General features: G+C 30.7%; 2 protein-coding genes across 2 annotated transcripts; both read right to left on the minus strand.

Moving 5' to 3' along the window:
- Positions 1–5,923: 5,923 nt before the first annotated feature.
- LOC112695381 (phosphoenolpyruvate carboxylase kinase 2) lies at positions 5,924–7,418 on the minus strand. The gene is made up of 2 exons (XM_025747701.3): positions 6,341–7,418; positions 5,924–6,249 (listed from the first exon to the last, which is right to left on the minus strand). Exons 1-2 carry the CDS (start codon positions 7,116–7,118, stop codon positions 6,200–6,202), a joined length of 828 nt encoding a protein of 275 aa, XP_025603486.1. The 5' UTR covers positions 7,119–7,418; the 3' UTR covers positions 5,924–6,199.
- Positions 7,419–10,761: 3,343 nt separating this feature from the next.
- LOC112695382 (probable serine/threonine protein phosphatase 2A regulatory subunit B''delta) lies at positions 10,762–16,860 on the minus strand. Its single transcript, XM_025747703.3, has 13 exons — positions 16,441–16,860; positions 15,875–16,114; positions 15,686–15,791; positions 15,316–15,412; positions 14,774–14,879; positions 14,511–14,601; positions 13,820–13,961; positions 13,530–13,677; positions 13,184–13,293; positions 12,725–12,881; positions 12,418–12,543; positions 12,154–12,304; positions 10,762–11,427 (listed from the first exon to the last, which is right to left on the minus strand). Exons 1-12 carry the CDS (start codon positions 16,588–16,590, stop codon positions 12,164–12,166), a joined length of 1,614 nt encoding a protein of 537 aa, XP_025603488.1. The 5' UTR covers positions 16,591–16,860; the 3' UTR covers positions 10,762–11,427; positions 12,154–12,163.
- Positions 16,861–21,895: the final 5,035 nt, after the last annotated feature.

The following is a 21,895-nucleotide window of genomic DNA, read 5'->3' on the forward strand; positions in this document are numbered from 1 at the left end:
AATGCTAGTTTTTATTCATTAATATTCGTACTAATTCAAAATAAAAATGTTTGATAGTAAAAAAAATTAGCTAAAAATAGTCATAATTTGTCTAATTTAATATTTATTAATTGTCGTGACAATTAATAAATATTAAATAAGATAAATTTTGCCTGTTTTTTTTGTCTAAGTAACATATATGTTCATCATTTAGAACTTGCACTTGGTCCAATCAGATTTCATCCACCAAGGAGGGAGTATATCTAGATTATAGTCTTAGTTTCGCTGCAAGCTTGTGATTTGATCACACGAATTTTATTACTAGTTTGCTGACATTATCAGTAATGTTCAATTTTCTTCAGGAGGAATAAATAAATAAGTAAAAATCAATCATATAAGAAAGAACTGGCTACACGGCGGTTTCAGATTTGTATAACATAAATCTCCGTCTTTCTCAACTATGTATGTGTCCATCAAAGATGCAATTAGATTATTATTATTACATTATTATATTTCTGTATGTGAGTGACACTTAATCCATGATAGATTTTATTTGAAGACAAACTTAGTGGTCACTTTTTAATTTTTATAAACAACTGGCCGTAGGACCTACCTAATTGTAAACGCAGCACACAAAACAAACTTGCTTAGGTTTATTACTACTAATAATAATGATAATTAACATCTATGTAGTAATAATCGAAAGGCTAAGATGATGTGTCCTTCCATGCCTTATCCACGAATGAAGCCAAAACTCTCCCTGAAATGAAAGCGACCTACATAATAAGTATTAATCATTTAATCATTTAATCATAGTATTAACTTTTCTTAGCATATGCTCTCCACTTAAGGGTACTGCTTCAACTCCTCAGCAGAATATTCTGAATGATCCAACATCATTCACCTTACTTAAGTTGGGTCACACACTTGAAAAATATTATTTGCAGTTTCTTACTGGAAAAAAATAATACGCTAACCAACTTTAGAAGCAGTGTGTCACATGGGTAGGGCCCTGTTTTAGGTACAATTATTGTATATTTTAACTGTGCAATTTCTCGATAGGAACTTAATCTAATAAAACATGGAAACTTTCGGTGGAATTCGAGAGCGGAATCTAACGAGTGAGGAGTGAGGATAAGAAGTTGACCCTCCAACAAACAAAGAAGTATAATTATTCCATCATTATTCTACGTTATATATTAAAAATCAGTACTAAATTAACTATTTTTATCTAAAAAACATATATTGAAATAAAAATAGATATTTAAAATATAAAAAACAACACATATATATACATATAACTACACATAATAATTGAATTAATAATAGTTAATTTTTGGTATACATACAAATTCAAAATTTAATGTGAGGTTGAAGTTAATATACATTAATTATTGTTGTACAAAATACTGCTAAAAAGTTAACTAGTTTAAATTGGTTTAATAATTATTCATTTGTTCACTTAAATAAATATAAATTATGTTAATATTTAAATTTTTTGGTAATTAAATTTAATCAAATTGGTTCAAATCCAATAAAAAATAGTTTCATTAGTGAGAACATGAATATACATTTCAACTACATGAACGTTCTCGCATTGTCCTTTCTTTTCCTTTTTTTTTTTCTCCTTCTTTTTCGCATTCCTTCTTCTTCATGTGTTTTCTCTTTCTCATCGTTCTTTTATTATTGTTGTTGTTGTTGCATTTTTTCTTTTTCTCCTCTTTTTTCTAGTAATTTTGCAGCATTATACATTTTTTTCTTTGTTTTATTTTTTTTATTCTTATTAAAAGAGTAAAATCAGAAGAATAACGAAAAGATAAAATAAGAAGAAAAACTAAGATGAACAAGAAAAGAAAAAGAAAGATGATAATGATGAAAACGAATAATAAGGAAGAGGAGGAGTTTTGAGTTATCATTAAATAATTTTGGTGAATTCTAGATTTAAAAAATGTGCATTTTTTGTCTATGCTTGTTTTAAATTAAGTTTGTTTGTGTATTGTCATCGTTAAATAATTTTAGTATATTCTGAATTTAAATAAAATATATATTTGGTTTGAACTAAGTTTATTTATGTGTCGTCATCATTAAGTAGTTTTTGGTGTATTCTAGATTTAAATAATTTGCACTTTTGGTCTGAGTTTGTTTTGAACTGAATTTGTTTGAGTGTCGTTATCATTAAAGAATTTTAGTACATTCTGAATTTAAATGGTTATATATATATAAGACGACAATGATGATAATAATGATAATGATAAATTGATGATGATAATAATGATGATGGAGAATAAAAAAATCGAACAAATTCAAATTAAAAACGAAGGAGGACAAGGAGGAGATGGAAATAGTAATAATATAGCGGTGATGACCACGATAACAAAAGATAAGTTTAAAAAAAAAGAAAGAAGAAAAAAAAATAACAACATATGTGAAAGAAAAAAAATGAAAAAAAAAAGAGAGTGCAGCATGACGTGGAACATAATAACAATTTTAATTAAATTTAGTTAAATATTTTATTTAGTTGTAGAATTTTATTCCACAAATATTACTAAAATTGTCTTCGAATTCTTCCAAAAGTTAGTGTTATTTGTCTTTTTTTTTTCATTTTATTATGAACAATATTATTTTTCTGTTAATAAAATTTAGAAGAAAAAGAGTTACACATATGATGTGTATGAAAAAAGAATCCCTCCCTTAACAGATTTTTTGGGGTTGTTCAATATTTGGTGTCCAAAATCTCCCGATCTTGTTAGAATCTATCATATTTTTTGTTTGGTTTGAATTTGTCATTTTATCTTATATGATCTAAGTTCAAGGCATAATGTAAAAATATTTAGTCTAATTCAAAATTATGTGATATAAATAAAATATATATTTTACGATAAATTAATAATAAAATCTTATATTTTTATATTTTAATTAATATTCTTTTTATAGTAAATGATATTGTATTTGTTTTAAAATAATTTATTTTATTATAATTATTGTATAATATTTTTTAAATATAATTTTAAATGTTAGATTTTATTATTTTCTTATATAAAATTTATAAAATTATACATTAATTATATATCGAATGCATCCAATTAAACATTTATTTTAAATTAATTTAGAGATAAATTTAGATCTTTAAAATAAATTCAATAAATAATTAAAGTGGAGTCAAGATTCATGACAGGAGCGAGGAATAATCCCGTCGATAAGTTATCAAACTTTGGCTCTGGCGTGGGCTCCACATTCAGCTCCCCACGTTATCATTAAATTAAATTATAATATGAAGAATATTTTATGAACATAATATTTTATTCAATAATGTTATTAAGATTAAAAAAAGTTAAAATTTATTTTTTTAATATTTATTAATTATTATAATATTAATAGATATTGAATAAAATAAAATTTGATTATTTTTTATTAATTTCTTTTAGTTATTAAATATTTTTGTATTTTATTTTACACTCAATAATGGTAGAAAAACAAAAAAATCAAAATTTATTTTTAGTAATTATTAAATAATTAATAAATTATAAAAAAATAAATTTTAATTATTTTTAGTTAATTTTTTATTATCAAATATTTTTAATATTATTTTAGATAATAATGCTTTGAAAATATAGAATAAATTCCTAAATTTAAATAAATCAAAGTTTAATTATTATTAAATCAAGATAATAAGAGTTACCTATACTGTAAGTTACAAAATTAACACTCTTAATATATCTCTTAATCAAAATCTTAATATTTGTTCATGATCTCATCTCATAAGCCAATAATTCAAAATAAAATAATATATTTGTTATAGTTTAATTTTTGCACTATATATTATATACGTGAAAATGGCAAGCAATTATAAATTAAATTCACCAAGTGTTGCTGATATGTTCACACTTCAATTCAAACAACTCCAAAATAGTCATCCTTTTATATATATATATATAACAACGTAAATTTTATGATGTCTATAATTTGATGTCTAATTTTTATCTAATTTATTTTTTTGTCAATTTTTAAATATTTAATAATTATTTATTTTTATATTTTTAAAATTAAATATTAATTTTTAACTCTTTTTAGTAAATTAGGTAAACACTTTTAGACACCATAACAATTACTATATATATATATATATATATATATATATATATATATATATATATATATATATATATATATATATATATAGAGGTTCTAAGTTCTAACACATGGCAGTATAGTGAAATGCTAAGCTCGACTATAAGTAAATTATATCTGTTTTTCAACGTAACAGACAATTCAAATAAAGTATCAAACAACCCATGACTCGTAAAATTGCCATCATTCAAGGAGTAAAATTAATAAAAAAAAAACAATTTTATTGTTCATTTTTTCATAGTAAATATTATTTAATATTAATATTTTGTCAACAATTAATACATATTTTTTGTTAATTATAATTAAATTTAAATATATAATTAATTAATAATAATTATATTTGTATAGGAATAATAATAACAACATTGATGTATAAATAGTATTATTATCTAATACTCTATTTATTTATTATAGAATACAAGTGTAAAATTAAAATATTCTTGACAAAATATTTTTCGTTGAGAAATGTGTATTAGGAGAGAAAAAACAAAAAGAATAAAGACGCAATTGCGATGAAGGTGGTGGCGTTGGGGTGCCGGCGACGGCGACGATGAAGACCCCTGGGCCATGCATTATGCATAGTCCTTCAGCTTTGAATTTTGACCATTGAATTAATTATCAATTTGTCATCATGTGTTCATTTTTTCTACGGTCAAATTAAAAACATAAAAACAGAGAATAAAACAAAGGATATTCCTTTTCCTTTTCCTTCAAGGAAACGAGCACCAACGTATCACATCACTATAGTCTATTGAAATAAGTTATCGCCATTATTTTGTTTCTAAAAAGATAAAAAGTCATATAAGCAAACCTGCTTCTTCGTCACTGCATACTTCATCTTTTTGAGTTTGAAGTTTAAACTTTAAAGAGGCTTAGTCACATGTTATTATTTGCAAGAATTTTCAGATAATAGATAATTGAATTTGGCATTTATATGACTTTATTTCAGTAGAATATGTTTGATTATTCTCGTAAATAAGCTTGAGTTTTAATAATTTTAATCTTAAAAAAATCTGTGAAAATTATCCTAATTTTAGATGTTTCAAATTAAAAAAAAAGAGTGATACACATGATTTTGAAGAAAAAACACAAAAGAGAAATGGTTTGTTACGTAAACAATGTATTTAAGTTAAATTCTTATTTTAACTGTTAATCATTCAATACACACATTCTTATTTGTTTTGATATTTTGATATAAATCTTCAAAAACTAAACTCTTTTGAAGATTAAAATATAAACTTAGTTTTCATACACTCACAATATAAAAAAATGTAACAACAAAAGTAACTAAATTTTAAATATCAAACTTTTTATATAATCAGTACATTAAAATTATCTCTTAAAATATATGTATCTAATCATTAAGAATTTAATTTTAAAGCTAAAATATTTTGGAGTGTAGACTTTTTTTTTTGGTGTCTAATTTTGAAGAGTAGACTGAGTGTGAGGTACATGTGCTTATATCTTTCAAGAAATCCAACATTGAAACAAAAATATTTTACAGTTAAAATATAAACATCTAGTTTCTTAAAAAAATAAAATGTTATTCACTTGAGAAATTAAAGTTTATTCTTTCTTAACCGAACAAATTTTTTTTTTCTAGAAAGACTGATATAACTACTTTCATAAAGAGTGAATTTCGATCGAAACTACCAATATATGATTGTTATAAGATATAACTCGTTTCACTTTTTTAAGAGATTAAAAAATAATGTAACCTTAAACAGGTACATTTAACTTATCAGCAAATAAAAGAACAAAAACTAGAATAAACAACTGAATTCAGTTGCACCAAACATCAAAAAGACATGAAACATGAATATCAATATACAATCTATAATTCACTAGTGAAAACTCTGTACATCAGGAAAGAACAGAGAAACTAAAACCAGTTGCAGAGTCTAGCTTAAAATCGTAGAACTCCATAAAATAAGAGTTTCTACTTTCTAGAACCATCAACCATATATCTTTTCTTATTTTTTTGTTAAGGGTGGTAAATCTACACCTAATTTTCTATGTGACATATGAACAAAATTGGAAAATTGCTGCTGAAATTCCTCGAATTCAATCACTCCCTCTTCCTCTACTTTCTTCAGTTCAGATCACTAGTCACACCTCCTCCACTTAAGATCCATGGATGCCCTGAAAAAACACATGAATATAAGTTTACAAAAACCTACTAATCATGAATGGAAAAAAAAAAAGAAAAAAAAAAGAGAAGTTAAAAACTTACTTAATGCTTGCTCTGCTGAAATTCTCCTTGAAGGGTCCTTGCAAATCATCTTTCTGAGAAGATCCTTAGCAGAAGAAGAAACAGACCTAAAGATGGTAGTTGGGAATCTAAGATTAGCCCTAACAACAGCTTCAAAAATCTCAGAAGCATTCTCTCCATAGAATGGTGGAATAGCACCCAACATTATGTAAAGAATCACACCGGAGCTCCAAACATCAACTTTCTCACTGTATTCCCTTCCCATCACCACCTCCGGCGCCACGTAATACGGCGTCCCCACCACCCCACTCATCCCTCTTCCGTCGCCGAACCACTCCGCCGAACCAAAGTCCGCAACTTTCAGATTCCCCCTTCTATCGAAAAGCAAATTATCTGGCTTTATGTCCCTGTGCGCTATCCCCAGCCTGTGGCAATGCGCCACCGCCTCAAGAAGCTGTTTCATTACGGCGGCGGCCTCTATCTCCGGCAAAGGTCGATCAGCAATTCGGTCGAATAGGGTTTCTTGCTCGCAAAGCTCAGCGACGATGGAGAGAGAATCGGAATCCTCATAGGCTCCGAAAATCTTAACAATGTTAGGGTGTGGAGAAAGAAAAGTCATGAACTTGGATTCGTTTTCGATGCAGGCACGATCGGTGGGGTCAAGAAGAAGACCCTTATCGATAACCTTGCATGCGAGAAACTCACCGGAATTAGGGTCGAAGCAGCGAAACACAGTGCCGAATCTACCACGACCAATCTCCTCCAGCAATTGGTATTGTCTCTGCAAGGCTTCACACATTGTCAATTTCACTCTCTTTCTTCTGATTTAGGGTTTTCTCGTTTTCTTAATCCCTAATTGATTTCGTGATTTGGGGTCTTCAGGTTGCGGTGGTTTCTGTATTTATAAAGAGAAGAAGAGACAGCGGGTTATGGAGGGGGTTTTGGACTTCTGAGTGGGAGGGTATTATGGGAATAAAGGAAAGGAATATTCGGTTTCAAAATTCCCAATTTCTCACAACACAACACGTTTGTCAAACTAAACGGAATCTATGATGGCCGCTGCTGTTTGAGTCCGTTATGGCGCTCATCATGCTTTTACGCTCTTTTTATTTTTCGTTTTTTTCAATAACTTACAAAATTGACCCCTTCCGTTTAATTAAGTTTGACATGGGGTTTATGACGTCTGATTATATTATGGTAAGAATAGTCTTCTTTAATAGCTCAGAGCTCATGCATGATGATGTTTTTTTTTTTAGTAATGTTTGAAAAAAAAATTCAAACTCATTTTATTTAATATTTATTAATTCTAATAATAATTAATAAATATTAAATAAAATAAATTTTTAGTCTTTTATTAATTTTTTATTATAAAATATTTTTTATTTTTTAAATAAAAATTAAATTTGGCAAGACTTTTACGGTTTATAACTGTTCTATACACTATAAGATATAGAAGATAAGATATTAAATTAAAGTTTAGAAGATAAGATATTAATTAAATTATTAAATTGACATCTCCTTTTATATATCTTCTCGCACAAGAAGACTTGCTATCTAATGAATAAATTTGAGTTATGACGATATCACCGCTCCTAAATTTAACTTTGATTTTTGTTTAGATATTGTATATAATTAAAAATAAAAAAATAAAGTAATACAGAATCAGTTATACCTAAAACAAACTATAAACTTTTAAATGATTTTAAATAGAGTGACAGATTCTGTTGGATGATGACTTGAAACTTGAAAGATAAGGCAAGAAATTAATATTGTTCATTTTAAATGAAGTGATAAGAGATAAATATTAGATCGGCGGTATTTAAAAAAATTTTACAATGGTATTTAATTTTTGTTATTGATAAAGTGATCTTTAAAAATTTTAAAATTTGACAAAAATACTCAAATGTAAAAGCATGACATCATATTAAACAGAAAATGTCGATATAGCTATTGAAAGAGTTTCAGTAATGGTGACAGAAAACTTTGATAGTGTTTTCAACAAGGAAGGGAGCTTGATTCGCTAATCTCTTCTCTTATCTCCTCCGTTACTTGTATCAAGACTTTTTTGTCTATTATTTTTTGGGACTTCCTCTCAAGTCAATCTGATTCATTCGTTGCATCAAACCTTCTATCTTCTTTTCATCAGGATAGATCGAATCAAATGAAAAACTTAAGCGAATCAATAATATCATACTTTAATTATTGATTGAAAAATTTCATCCATTTCAATTAGATGTCTATTCTTTTTTTAAATTAACTACCAGAACTGAGTTAAATAGGGCGTGCAAAAGACAAAAGGGATGGCTTCTATTCAAATTCTCTATCATTATATGTAAGAAGAGAGAGATGTTCGATGTTGCTTCTCCTCTATGTGCTTTAATAGCCGCTTGATGATGAAGCGAATCAAGCTTGGAGGAAAAAGAGAAAACATAAGAGGTGAGGGAAGAGATTAGCACATCAAGCTCTCCTCTTTGTCGAAAACGTCATTGAATTCTCTGCCACTATTACTGAAATTTTTTCGATTGCTAAATCAACATTTTTCGTTCATTGTGACGTCATATTTTTATGTATGGATATTTTTGTTAAATTTTAAAATCTCTTGAGAATCATTTTATCAATAACAAATGTTAGATACTATTTTATCAATTTAGTATTTACCTCGATAAAATATTTTAAAAAATAAGAAAATAAAAATATTATTAATTATTAAATTATTTAATTTAAAAATATTAGGTGAACAAATATTTTTATAACCAAATACACAACCAAAGTTTATTATTATACTTTAATGAGCATCCCAAATTCTTGATATATCTCAACTTTCATTTTACTTAGACTTGGTTTAATAAAATTTTTATTTTTAAAAGTAGTTTATAAAAGTTAATTTTTAAAAAATATTTTTTGTAGCATTTATATTTGATAAACTAAAATAAAAATAGTTTTTAATAAGCACAAACAACAACAAATATGTTTGATAAAATAGTTTTTAAAATTTTAAAATATTATAATAGATATTAATATAAGAATTAAATTTAAATATTAATTAATAGATAATATTATATTATATTTTTTTAATTTTGATGAGCACGATTAAACTTTTAAAAGCTTTTCTTTAGATACTTTTAAAAGCACATCTAACTTTTAAAAATTGTAAACACAAGTACATGACCTTTTTAATTTACCAAATAAAAAATGAAGTGTTTGTAAAATATCTATTTAAAAAATTTTACCAAACTAAATTTTAAAATATTAATTTACATATACATTTATTTAGGTAATTTTTAATGTGCTGATAAATAATTAGGTTAATTTAATTAAATTTAATTACCAACAAAATTTGGCCATGTAACATCATTCAATATCATTATATATATTATGTATTTTAATATATGTTCTAGTGACTAATTTTTTTATATATATGTAATATAATTGCTAAAAAAAATTATAAATACTTTAAATTTCCCTTGTTCTTTTTTATTATGATTGAATAAGTTAAATTAGCCAATTTACATGAGTTTTTCTTTTCGATTCAAAGTGGCTTAATATATGCGTTGTTCCTTTTTACATTAATTATTTATGTTTTGATATCATGTAGTAATAAATTATAGTCTATGTAATATGTAGTTTATATAAAAAATTGTCACATGCACACTAAGAAATTTTTTTGATATCCACTATTATATATTTGTGTATGAATATATAAATTATTTAATTTATTTTAATATATATTTTATATTTTAATATATATTTGATACGAACGATTAATTTAATTGTTAATTTTTTATATATATATTTAACATAATTATTTTTATATAATACAATAAAATACATTTCAATTTTTTGATATTATCATTATTTGGATAACTTTTTACGTTTTTATGGAATGACTGATTTGTTATATTACTTTTCTCTACTTAATTTTCTCTCTTTTTTTTTGGCAATTAGACCATTTTTTTTATGTATATTAATATTATTTAAAAATTTATTAGATTTTTAATATACTTAATTTTTTTTAGCAATTAGACCATTTTTTATGTATATTAATATTATTTAAATAATATTAAAAAAAGAAAAAAATTTATTGCTCAATTTCATTCTCTAATTAACATTTTTACGGTGAATACTACTTCAGTTAAAATACAAAATACAATGATTCTTAGAAAATGACTTACCAATAAAGTGATATACTACTAATAAAACTTTTTATTAAAAAATATGATTAACTCGATGAATAGGTTATTTTTTTAATTTCAATTATCAGAAAATAATATTGCTGCTTATTTTTGATAATATAACTATATATATAATTATACATAATTTTTACATTGTATGAATTTATAAAAAATGTCATTATTAAAATGAGAATTACATTCCGTAATTATTTATATAAATCTTAATCATCATCTATTACGGTATTAACTTATTCTTAGTATGTAGGGGAGTTGCGAAGGAAATGCCGTGTAATTATTATTAATAAAATGATATTATTCGAAAATGAAACAACGTTTTCTTCGAAGAAAACGCAAGATAAAAACAAAATCCAATGTCAACTTAAATGCTCTGCATACATCCTGAAAGACAAATCTAATAATGCAGAATGGATCTTATGTAGCAACTAGCAAGTAGCATTACATAATCCTTCAATTGGTCTGAAAAAGGTGGGGAGAAATAAATTATTTGCTGAAGGGTTGTCTGAATTATAGGCTACAAAAAACTGAAATCTTAGACACATCCGAGGCAAAACTGCAAAATTGGTCTCCACCGAAAAGTAAACTACAAACTTATCCATCAGAAAATCTCCCTAATAATGGTAAGCATACTAAGCTATGTCAATTTAATTCAACTTGGCTAATCACCTCTTAGCAAACCAGCCCTCACTTTAACATAGACTCATTAGTACAAGCTACAAAACTTCCCCGATCATGATTCCAATGTTGTTGCTGCTGTGTGCCCCTCAATCAAAGACACACTCAGTAGTTATTAGAGAAGCTGGGAATGTTTCATTCTCGTGGCTAAATTTGAAGGACACTTTAAAATTGATCTGAGTCTAGTGTCTTCGAACAAATGGCGAGTCCTTCCATTATTGGGCATTAAATTATGTTGATACACTGCATTAATGTATAATGATATAAAGTATAAAATCAGACTAGGTTAAAATAGGTGTCATGGTTACCAGAAAACAAATGAACAAGGAAGCATACTAGCTACATGATATTCTGATGTCAAAAAGGAACGTTAGTGGGAATAACTTGATAAAACAAGTGTGATTGGCAATCAAAATTTGAACTAGTCCATCCAAGCTCCAATTCATTTGAGCGAGCCCGCTAAACTACATTTGACATAATTCCAGGCGACTTATTTGTAAAAAATAAAAATGTCTGGTGACCAATATTTTTCTTTGTTTTTGTCTTTATATTTGAAACAACATTAGCAAATTCTCTACTTTTTTACACTAAAAATGTTTGTCCACTAGCATTTTTTGGCCTGAGCCATACTATCAAACCTCAATTTGGGTTCTGACCAAAAAAAGAAAAACCTCAATTTGGGTTGATGGCTAGCAAGCTAGGCGGCGGGAATGGATCCTCTCCGGTGAAAAAAAAACTGGATGGTGTCTAGTGCTTAATCCTACCATTCATTGTTCTCTCTCTCCTATTTAATTTTGGTCCCACTTATAGAATTAAAGGTGAAAGATCACACTTTATTCTCTCAAGTGTTCAAAAAAATGGAGACGATCCATTTCCGTAGGCGGCCCTAGGCAAGCAGACAAGAAAGAATTTCTGAATTCACAATGAATGCAGATTAAAATTGAATTTGTAACATCATATTTCACTTACCTAAAAAATATCAGTTGGGAGCCTCCATTGATTCATCCCATACTTCTGCACTTCCATTAGAGGCATCTTCTACATCTTCTTCCATTGAAAGCCTAATATATTCTCTATGAGCAAAGCGATCCCACTCCGTTAGTGTTGGATTCTCACGTTCCTGTTTACACAGGACATATAACAAGGCAGTCATGACTCTCGTGGTTCATTAGCAATGTAGCATCATATCAAATAGGCAAATAGCACAATAATTTTGATCACATATTTAGGTACCTGGCGAATCAAATATGCGTCACGAGTTTCAAAGGCCATGAACTTATTTATATTGAACAGGATATTGAAAATATGTCCTGAGAGTTTACGACCTTTCAGGTCACGCAGAGTTATATAAGTCTTATCCTGCAGAGCAGAGAAGTTAAATTTAGGAGCACCAAAATAAAAAGCACCCTGTGGTAAAAGGATTAGTAATAACATAAATAGAAGTAATGGCTCATTAGATTTGCATCACTTTTCAGCTATGAATTCCCAATAACAGAAGTGTAACATGACCAAACACCCAAAAGAAAAATTGAAAGAAAACCTCAGGTCCAATCATGTCAAGTATTTGGCACAATATATCCTCAAATAGCACACGCTCTTGGGCCATGCACTCCACTCGATGCAATTGCTCCTCATAAAAATATTGCAGTTCATTCCGTGTCAGAACTCCATTTCCATCCAAATCAATGCACTTGAACCTAATCATATGACAATGTCAAGCAAATTCACACGTAGCTAATAAGTTATTCACAAAGTTCAAATTCCCATGTTTCCTAATAATGGGAAAGATATCCAACACAAGTCCACAATCTGTCTCCAAGAGACAACCATGGACTCATTCACAGGCATATGCACAGTTCAAAATCCAAGTCACGTAAAACATGCTATGCACATGTGTAATTTAACAATGCATGATCTTTGTAACTGCATAGCTAGTTAGGATAATGAACGGGAAATAATGTACCAATTCTCAAATACCAAAAAAAAAAAAAAAAAGTACCAATACTCAAGACTCGGGTCTGATGATTTATCCTCTTCTGCCAGTATGAAGTAAACAAAATCTTCATAACACATCTTTCCCTCAACCTTACTAGTAAACTTTCTTGGAACCTGTGATAATATTGAAGTGAGTTAGAATATTCACCGGTGAACAAAGATTAGTGTGTGTGTGTGTGTGTGTGTGTGTGTGTGTGTGTGTGTGTGTGTGTGTGTGTGAGAGAGAGAGAGAGAGAGAGAGAGAGAGAGAGAGAGAGATGTGGTTTTGGATTGTATGTAGCAGAAGATGAAGACTGCTGAAGGCAAGTCTTGAGACAAAATTGATTTGTAATATTGTAATCCACACAAACCTGAGAAAATATTCTCTCGACAATTCGATAGGTGAGCGCATGATTACTATATCTGACAAGGTTGTCTTTGTCTATCAAGAAATCACGATCTGTATCCAGCTCCCAAAACTTGCAGTATATAACATAGAAATGTTCATAAGAGAAGTACCTGCAAACAGTTGTTTCATGCAAAGTAAAATTTAATGCATTTTAAAATAAATATACCTTAGAACCTTAAAACCTTAACTTTGAAAAAGAAATGTCTCGGTCATTTTCTGAAGTTGATGGTAATGGCATTTAACACTGTATACCTTAAAACCTTATTGATGTCGTCTTCTTCATCAGCATGCAGCATTGCATCAATTATGCTTCCACGCTTCAGCTCCCTCAGAGTAAGACGACCATTTGCCGATCTATTCACGTAGAAATATATTCTATATATTACGGTTTCAGCTGGAACATTGGAAAGGCAAGTATTAATGAACATCATATTCACATCCTAGATAACACAAGAGGATCATGCCAGAAACCATGAGCTATGAATCTTCGATAATCAAGTTTGATAAAAGTCCTTTAACTGGTTATCTTAAATAATTAACGATCAGCAAAAACCCCATATGCATAATTATAAATCAAACAATCTCAAAAATTGTTTTAAAGAAACCTTTTACACAAACTTATGCACTAGTACAGAACCGGCCTCCTTCCTCCCACTTTTCAAAGGCATGAAACACAACCTACAACATTCTGTGAAACTACAAGAAGTCCAATATAAGCTTACTTTTACGGAAACCTATCTTTTGGTGCATTTATTTTTACCTAATCCTTTATAATGAAACTTCAAAAATTGGTCTAGGGGCTCCCCTCACCCCTTTGGTCCCCCATGAACCCAAAAGTGAAGTATTTGAGGAACTAAGTATTATGAATCTCAAATTTATTTGCTGATATCTACAATTTTATGAGCCTAGGAATGCAAGGTTGTAACTAAGATGGAATACAAACCATATCTCTCTTGGAACTCAGGTGTGCTCTGCAGGAATTCTAGCCCTGGATGGGTTGCCAAAAGCTCACGTAGCACGGGTTTAAAATCATCCTGACGTGGGAGTAAAAAAAGGTTTTCAATAAGAAAGATAGATAGGAACATCATATCGGCCAAAAACAAAAATCAGTTAACGTGACCCTAAAAAAATAAATGAAGCTAGAATCAAATGGGAGGGAATAATTAATTGTCTTGAACTTTTGATAAAGAAATAAAAGCAAAATACCTTGGTAAGGTAATTGAGCTGTGGTTGCTTTAAAATTGTGTACATCTGAGTTGCAATATCCTTCGTCAACATGTTGCCTTTAATCCAATAATCAATAAATGCTTCTCTGAAGGAGCATTCCGTCAAGGATTTCAACAATAACAATTAGTAGAAAACAATAATTAATTAATTACAGAGAAAAGGCCATTCAAGTATAATTCTTAAAAGAAGGGAATGGAGATATAGTTAAATAAACCATGTTTAATTCATTAATAATAAATATGGTGTTCCACGCAAAGATATCAGAATAAAATTAGCATCCTTGCCATCCACTGTCTCTAAATTTCACTCCTTTTTCAAGAATATCTAACATAATAATCAGGAATACAGGTCTGTATTTCCCATAAAAGTTCTTTTCCTTTCTGAATAATTATTATGCTACTCAAGATTTCCAGCACGTCAAGTATTCAAACAGCTAAGGCTAAGAAGCATAATCTACGGTACAAATTAAAAAGGTAAAAAGTTGTGTTTTGGAAAAGAAAAAACAAGAAAAAGTTACGCACCTTGTGACGACACCAGTTCCATTATCAATCTTCTTGAAAAGAACTGCGGAAAAAAAAGATGGCAGCTTGCAAACTTCCTTTGTAACAGGCTTGAATTCTGGCAAAGCATAACAAGGAAACAAGTAAACAGGAAAGTGAATCTTAACTAGCTACTATAAAGTGACTTCCAGATAGATACTCACTTTTTGACTTTGGGAAACATTTAAAAGAAGTTATATTTTTCAAGCAAAGTTAGTTGGGGGAGTGTTATTACTTATTACTTAAGATAGCAAGAATATGATACTTATAAGTTATAACTATTTTAAATGCATTTTCTCAGTTGCCAACTGGCCCTTCAGAATATCACCTACTTATATGTGCAGTGTCTCACCATGCATCTGCAGCCCATCTGTGTGATCACGGAATAACCGGTCAATTCTAGACAAGCATTGTTCTTTCAAGTCATTTGGTGGTGGAGGTCCATGTTGAAAATAGAACTGCAAACACACAAGTCTATATGTTACAAGAATGAACATGGCATGAAAGAGTGATACAGTGGCAGTACATTGTTCTTTCTAACCTGTGGTATGGATTCTTTAACTGGCTCACTGACAACCTTCAGAGGAGAACTCAAATTAGAAGGACCAATTCTCTGTTTCACGACGCGAGGGGAACCAGACGTGCTTCTTGGTGAAAGAGGTGGAGCAGTGCCTGCAGGAAACATGGAAGGCAAAGGACTATTGCAAGCATTTGGACTATTGCTATTCGCCGGCACGTTTAAGGGAGCACCGGACTTTGCATCATTTAGCAATGATGTTATCTACAAAAATTACCAAGTGAGATACAAACACATTCATTATATTTGATAAAGTTTTCAAAGAATTAATAAATAAATAAATAAATAAATAAATAAGCATGTCTTATTGGTAACCACAATTTCAGACACTTGAGTCATCAAGAGTTCGTTCATAGTGCTTCATTCCAATAATAGGATAAGATGATTTCAACTAAAGGGAGAGGTTGAGAAACAATCCCTTTCAAAAACATTGTGGACTCGACTATGATTATCTAAATGATGATTAAATTGATAATCTCGCATGCAAAGTTCAAATGAAGAAATAGACATTGAATCTCTACGATGCATACCAAACGATTGCTTTCGGGAAGCGATAACCATTGTTCGAAGAGCGCCTCCATGAAATAGGCGTTAGTTTTGAGAGCAAAAGCAGAAACCTCCTGCAGCTGCAACATTTCGACGTCAAGAGACGCCACATCGCTAACGACATCCGTGCTCATCTCATTCACGAAAACTAAAACGCATAGAGATCAGAAAATACGAATTCTCTATAGAATTTTAATTTTGACACTGAAGCAAGCTGAATTTCAATGCCTTTTGATGAATCGGAACAGCGTAAACTAATCGGAAATGCGGTTTGCGATAGTTGCGGCGGAGTCAGCAGATCGAGATTTTGATGAAAAAAAAAAAGAAAAAGAATGCGAGCGATGTAATGAATGTGCAGATCCGTGAAGGAGAAAGAAGAAAGAATTGTGGAAGAGGATGAATTCAATTTTAGTGGTATTTTTAGTTTTAGGAAATAGTAGAAAAAATGAGAGGGCGACACGTGGTGTACTTAGGAAGAATTCAGTCTTGTGAATCTCACTAATCAAGGATCAAGGATTGTTAATAATTAATAATTATGTTCACATTTGTAATTGGACACACCCTTATCCACTCTCTCAGATGGACTTGCTTGAACAGCACGGTACCCCCGACGTTTTCGCATACAATGCAATGATCAGTGGGTTTGTTGAACCATGCATGCATGAAGACTTTAGCTTTGATTTTGCAAACAAATTTATCAACAATGGAGGGTTGAATTCATCTAATTCAAAAGAAAAATTAGAATAGTTGGTTACTGGTAGATGGATGTATATGGTGTATTGCTGACTCTGATTATTGCTAACAGGGGCTTAGGGTGTAGCCCGAATGAAACTAGTTACTCCTTGTTAGCATGGAAGCTATTTTTCAAACCTGAAAACTCAGATGCAGTTGACTTCACGTGAAGTTGATAACTGAGAGTCATTAGATGAAGTCGACTGCACCTGAATTTTCACATTTCTCAAATGTTTCATATGAATCCCACCCTTGATGTGTGCCACTTTTATGAGATGATTAAGAACACTTGTGCGTGTAAAATTTTTTTGGCATAAAGGTCTCTTCCATGAACTTTTCTTGTTCAATTTTGTTAATTAGTCTCATAATAAAGCTTTCGGTTGGAGTCAGGAGTGAAAGGACAAGAAGAGACTTGATTTCTACGCTATAAGGTGTAGGAGACTTCAATTTTCTGCATAAAATAATTAGGTTGAGTTAGGGATAAATAAATTGTCTAATGTATTCTACTGTTTTGGGATATATATCTGTGCATGCGTAATTGCGTATGTGTTGATTATGATTTTAGACACATGCAATGCTAGTTTATTTTTTTTTAATAAAAAATAGAGCCCAAAAAAACTACACAAAAATAACTCTAGAAAAAAAAGGATCAATAGTATTTGCCATGAAATAAGAAGAAATAGCAGAAGACACTGACTAAAAAAAATGGCATTCTAACAGTAGATTATGACCTTGTGTCGTCGGTCGATCAGTACAAACATTTGTTTTCCTGAATTCATGATGAATTTTTCAAGAGGTAAATCTATGACATCTGGAATGAATCGCAGCAACAAGAAATTTGGCAAAATGAAAATCAGTAATATTTTTCAGACAGAGTTTTACAGTAGCCTTTGAATCCACCTCAATATTTAGGTTAAAAATACTAAGGTAGCGTTTGTTTTGAGGTAATGAGACAGAGACTGAGAAACTGGGACTCAGTATTATATTTGTTAGTTCAGAGACTGGTACTAAAATTTATGTCTCTATCTCTAAAATTTCAGTATTTCAGTACCTCCAAAAAGTAGGGACACAGGGGACTAAAATTTTTTGAGATGGAGACTAAAACTTTAATAACATTTTATACCTAAAATATCCTCATTTCAATTAATTAATTCCAATTTTACCCTTTGTATAAATTAAATTAGAGTTTCATTCTTGTTTCAATTTCTGTCTCCCACTTTGCACCAAACAGAATACTGAGATTTATTTCAATTTCTGTTAGCGTTTGTTTTCAGGTACTGAGACAGAGACTGAGAGACTGAGACTCAGTATTATGTTTGTTAGTTCAGAGACTGGTACTAAAATTTCTGTCTCTGTCTCCAAAATTTCAGTATTTCAGTACTTCCAAAAAGTAGAGACACAGGGGACTGAAATTTTTAGAGATGGAGACTGAAACTTTAATAACATTTTATACCTTAAATACTTTCATTTCAATTAATTAATTCCAATTTTGCCCTTTGTGCAAATTAAATTAGAGTTTCATTCTTATTTCAATTTATGTCTCCTATTTTGCACCAAACAGAATACTGAGATTTGTTTCAATCCCTGTCTCTCAGTCTCAGTCTCTCAGTCTCAGTCTTTCTGTCTCTGTCTCTCCACCAAACGCTACCTTAGTCTCTGTCTTTCAGTCTTTGTCTTTCCGTCTCTGTCTCTCCACCAAACACTACCTAAGGTTGATAGCCAAATTCAGTCCAAGAAGAATTTTTCATAGTTCGGCTTGAGTAATAGAGCAAGTACCCAAATTAGCACTGAAACATGCCAAAAACTTACCATCATGATCCCTTATGATACCACCGCAAGCCGCAGTTCCTTCTTTTGTGACTGATCCATTAGTATTTAATTTGAAGAATGGCGAGGCAGGGGACACCCATCTTATTTGTTTCTCAAAAAAGGAACCAACTCTATTCCTGGTTCGAGAAAGTTTGGATTGTGCAAAATGGTAGTTTTTAGCTAGATGTAGAGGTGTCCAACAAATGAAATCTTCTTGCATAGAGCGGTCTACCTCAAAGATGAACTTGTTCCACTAAAATAAGAGGGTATGCATTGTGCAAACAAAGAGCAGGGGCCAAGAAAAACCTTGGTGGTGGGATTGAGCCGATAAATTTTTCAGAAGCCATGGGTAAAGAGGCTTACTGAAAAAAGTATCCATACTCAATGAATTATTTATGCTCTTCCACGTCTCATGCGCGACTTTACAATTTCGGAGGACATGGAGCACAAATTCAGGATAAAGACCATAAATACAACAAAGATCATCCGATTCCATTCTTCGAAAACGAAGCTCATTTGTGAAAAGAGCATTGTTTGCTACTAGTCAACAAAAATGCACGAAGTCGCTGTGGAGCCTGCAATTTTCAGACCTTTGTGAAAAGTGCAACTGTAGAGTTATCCTTAGCCTCCAAATAAATCGAACAAGCTAATTTAATGGTAAAGGAACTATTAGATGAGTGTAACTAAGCAACTTGGTCCTCTTCCATACCACTCTTCGGCGGTTTAATTGCAGTCAAGATAAGAACCCAATCTTCATCTAGAAAATTACCAAAGAAATTAAAATTTTAACTTGAGCCGAACACATATTCTGCCACTTTGCCCTCCATTCGATTTTCTATAAGAATTCGAGGACAAGATCAGCTAGTCTTTGCACACCAGGTATCCAATGGTCAGTCCACATATTCAACTGAGTTCCTGCACCCAGTTTCCAAATGAGATTTTGCTCAAAAATTGTCCAAACCTGACAGATACCTTTTCATACATTAGAACAAGATTGAGACTTGTTAATTATCGAAATTTGATTATTGCTGCATCTATATTTGCTCCGTAGGACATATACCCATAGAATATCAGAATGGTGAATCATCTTCCAAGCTAGTTTTATCATGTGAGCATTATTAAGAGCTCTGGCCGGTCTCAAACCCAATCCTCCCTGCGTCTTTTTTCCCCAACTAAGGAGATGAGGCTTCTTACCATCAGAAAGTCCTTCCCATATGAAATTTCTACAAATGCCATCAATTTTGTCACAAACACTCAGCGAAATCTTCATAGTTTGCATTAAATAAGAAGGGATGGTAGCTAGTACGGATTGCGTTAAAGTAACCCTCTCTGCAAGACAAATATTTTGAGCCTTCCAGGAGCTAAGTTGGTTGGCCATTCTATCCAGAATAAAATGGAAATTTTCTTTCTTAGTCCGGCCATGAAGTAAAGAAACCCTTAAATACTTACCCAAATTTGTGGTAAGTTTCATGCCCAAGGCATTACTTAAGTCAACTTTTCGATTAAAGGATACATTGTCTGAAAAGAAAACATAAGACTTCTCAAAGCTCATTTTCTCGCCAGAGCTATGGCAGAGGAGATCCAGAATATCCCTCATTATCTCCACTTGGTCCATGAAAGCCTTGCCAAACAAAACAATATCATCCGCAAAGCATAGATGTAACAGTTTAAGACCTCCTCGGTTTAAACATATCGGGTCCCAGAGATTATTATTCACAGTAGTCAATATGATATGGGCTAAACGCTCAATACACAGAACCAATAGATATGGAGATAAGGGATTACCTTGTTGAATACCTCTAGACAGGGAGAAGGGATTCCATTCCAGAGGACTTGCATTTCAGCAGAAGAATAACAATGATCAATAAGACTAATCAGATTAACTGGGAGACTAGTTTCAGTGAGAGTGTCATGGAGAAACTGCCAGTTCAGACGATCATATACCTTCTCAAGGTCAATCTTGACTGCCATATAGCCGATAAGACCTTTTTTTTATCTCATAGTGTGAATAGCTTCTTAAGCGATAATTATGTTATCTGCACTCTGTCTATTTAGAACAAAGGCACCATGAGATGGACTAATCAGATGTGACATCACCTCTTTTAGTCTCTGAGCAATAATCTTAGTAACAAGCTTATATGAGACATTATATAACCCAATAGGATGAAAATGGTGAAAGGATTTTGGACAATCTCTTTCAGGAATTAGGGAAATAAATGTCTTGTTTACTGTTTTAATGTCAAAATGGTTACTGAAAATATTATTTACCTAATTTACCAGAGAAGACTTGACCGTTTCCCATTTACTGTGATAAAACATAGCAGGAAGGCCATTAGGTAAGGGAGCTTTTCATGCTCCCATAGAGAATAGAGTAGCGGAAATTTTCTTTACGCTAACCATTCTATCCAGCTTGTTTTTTTCCTCCATTGACAGATTCGGAAATAGACCAAGAGCTTCCAGCCTCTCATAAAAATTATCATTAGTGTACAAATTGTGGAAATATTGAACTTCTATATTCTGGAGTAAAACAGAGTCTTCTACCCATTCTCCATTAACATCCTTTAACATAGTCACCATGTTCCTTCTCCTTTTAGAAATTGCAGTGCTGTGAAAATAAGATGTATTTTGATCACCAAAATTTATTCATTTGTACCTAGAACATTGTTTCTAGTATATTTCTTCTTGAATAATGAGTGTCTCCAGTTCTCTCCAAAGATCATATTGTAAATTATTCAAGAAAGGATTGATTTGGAAACGAAGAGCATTAGAGATACCATCTAACTGAGCTAAGAGGTGAGCCTTTCGTTTGGCAAGATTTCCAAAGACTTCTTTGTTCCAAGCCTTATCTACTTTAGAAAAGTTGCTAATATTAACCTCCATGGTATTTTCCTCCCGCTA

This window comes from Arachis hypogaea, chromosome 6, assembly GCF_003086295.3.
Source record: "Arachis hypogaea cultivar Tifrunner chromosome 6, arahy.Tifrunner.gnm2.J5K5, whole genome shotgun sequence".
Taxonomy (NCBI): domain Eukaryota; kingdom Viridiplantae; phylum Streptophyta; class Magnoliopsida; order Fabales; family Fabaceae; genus Arachis; species Arachis hypogaea.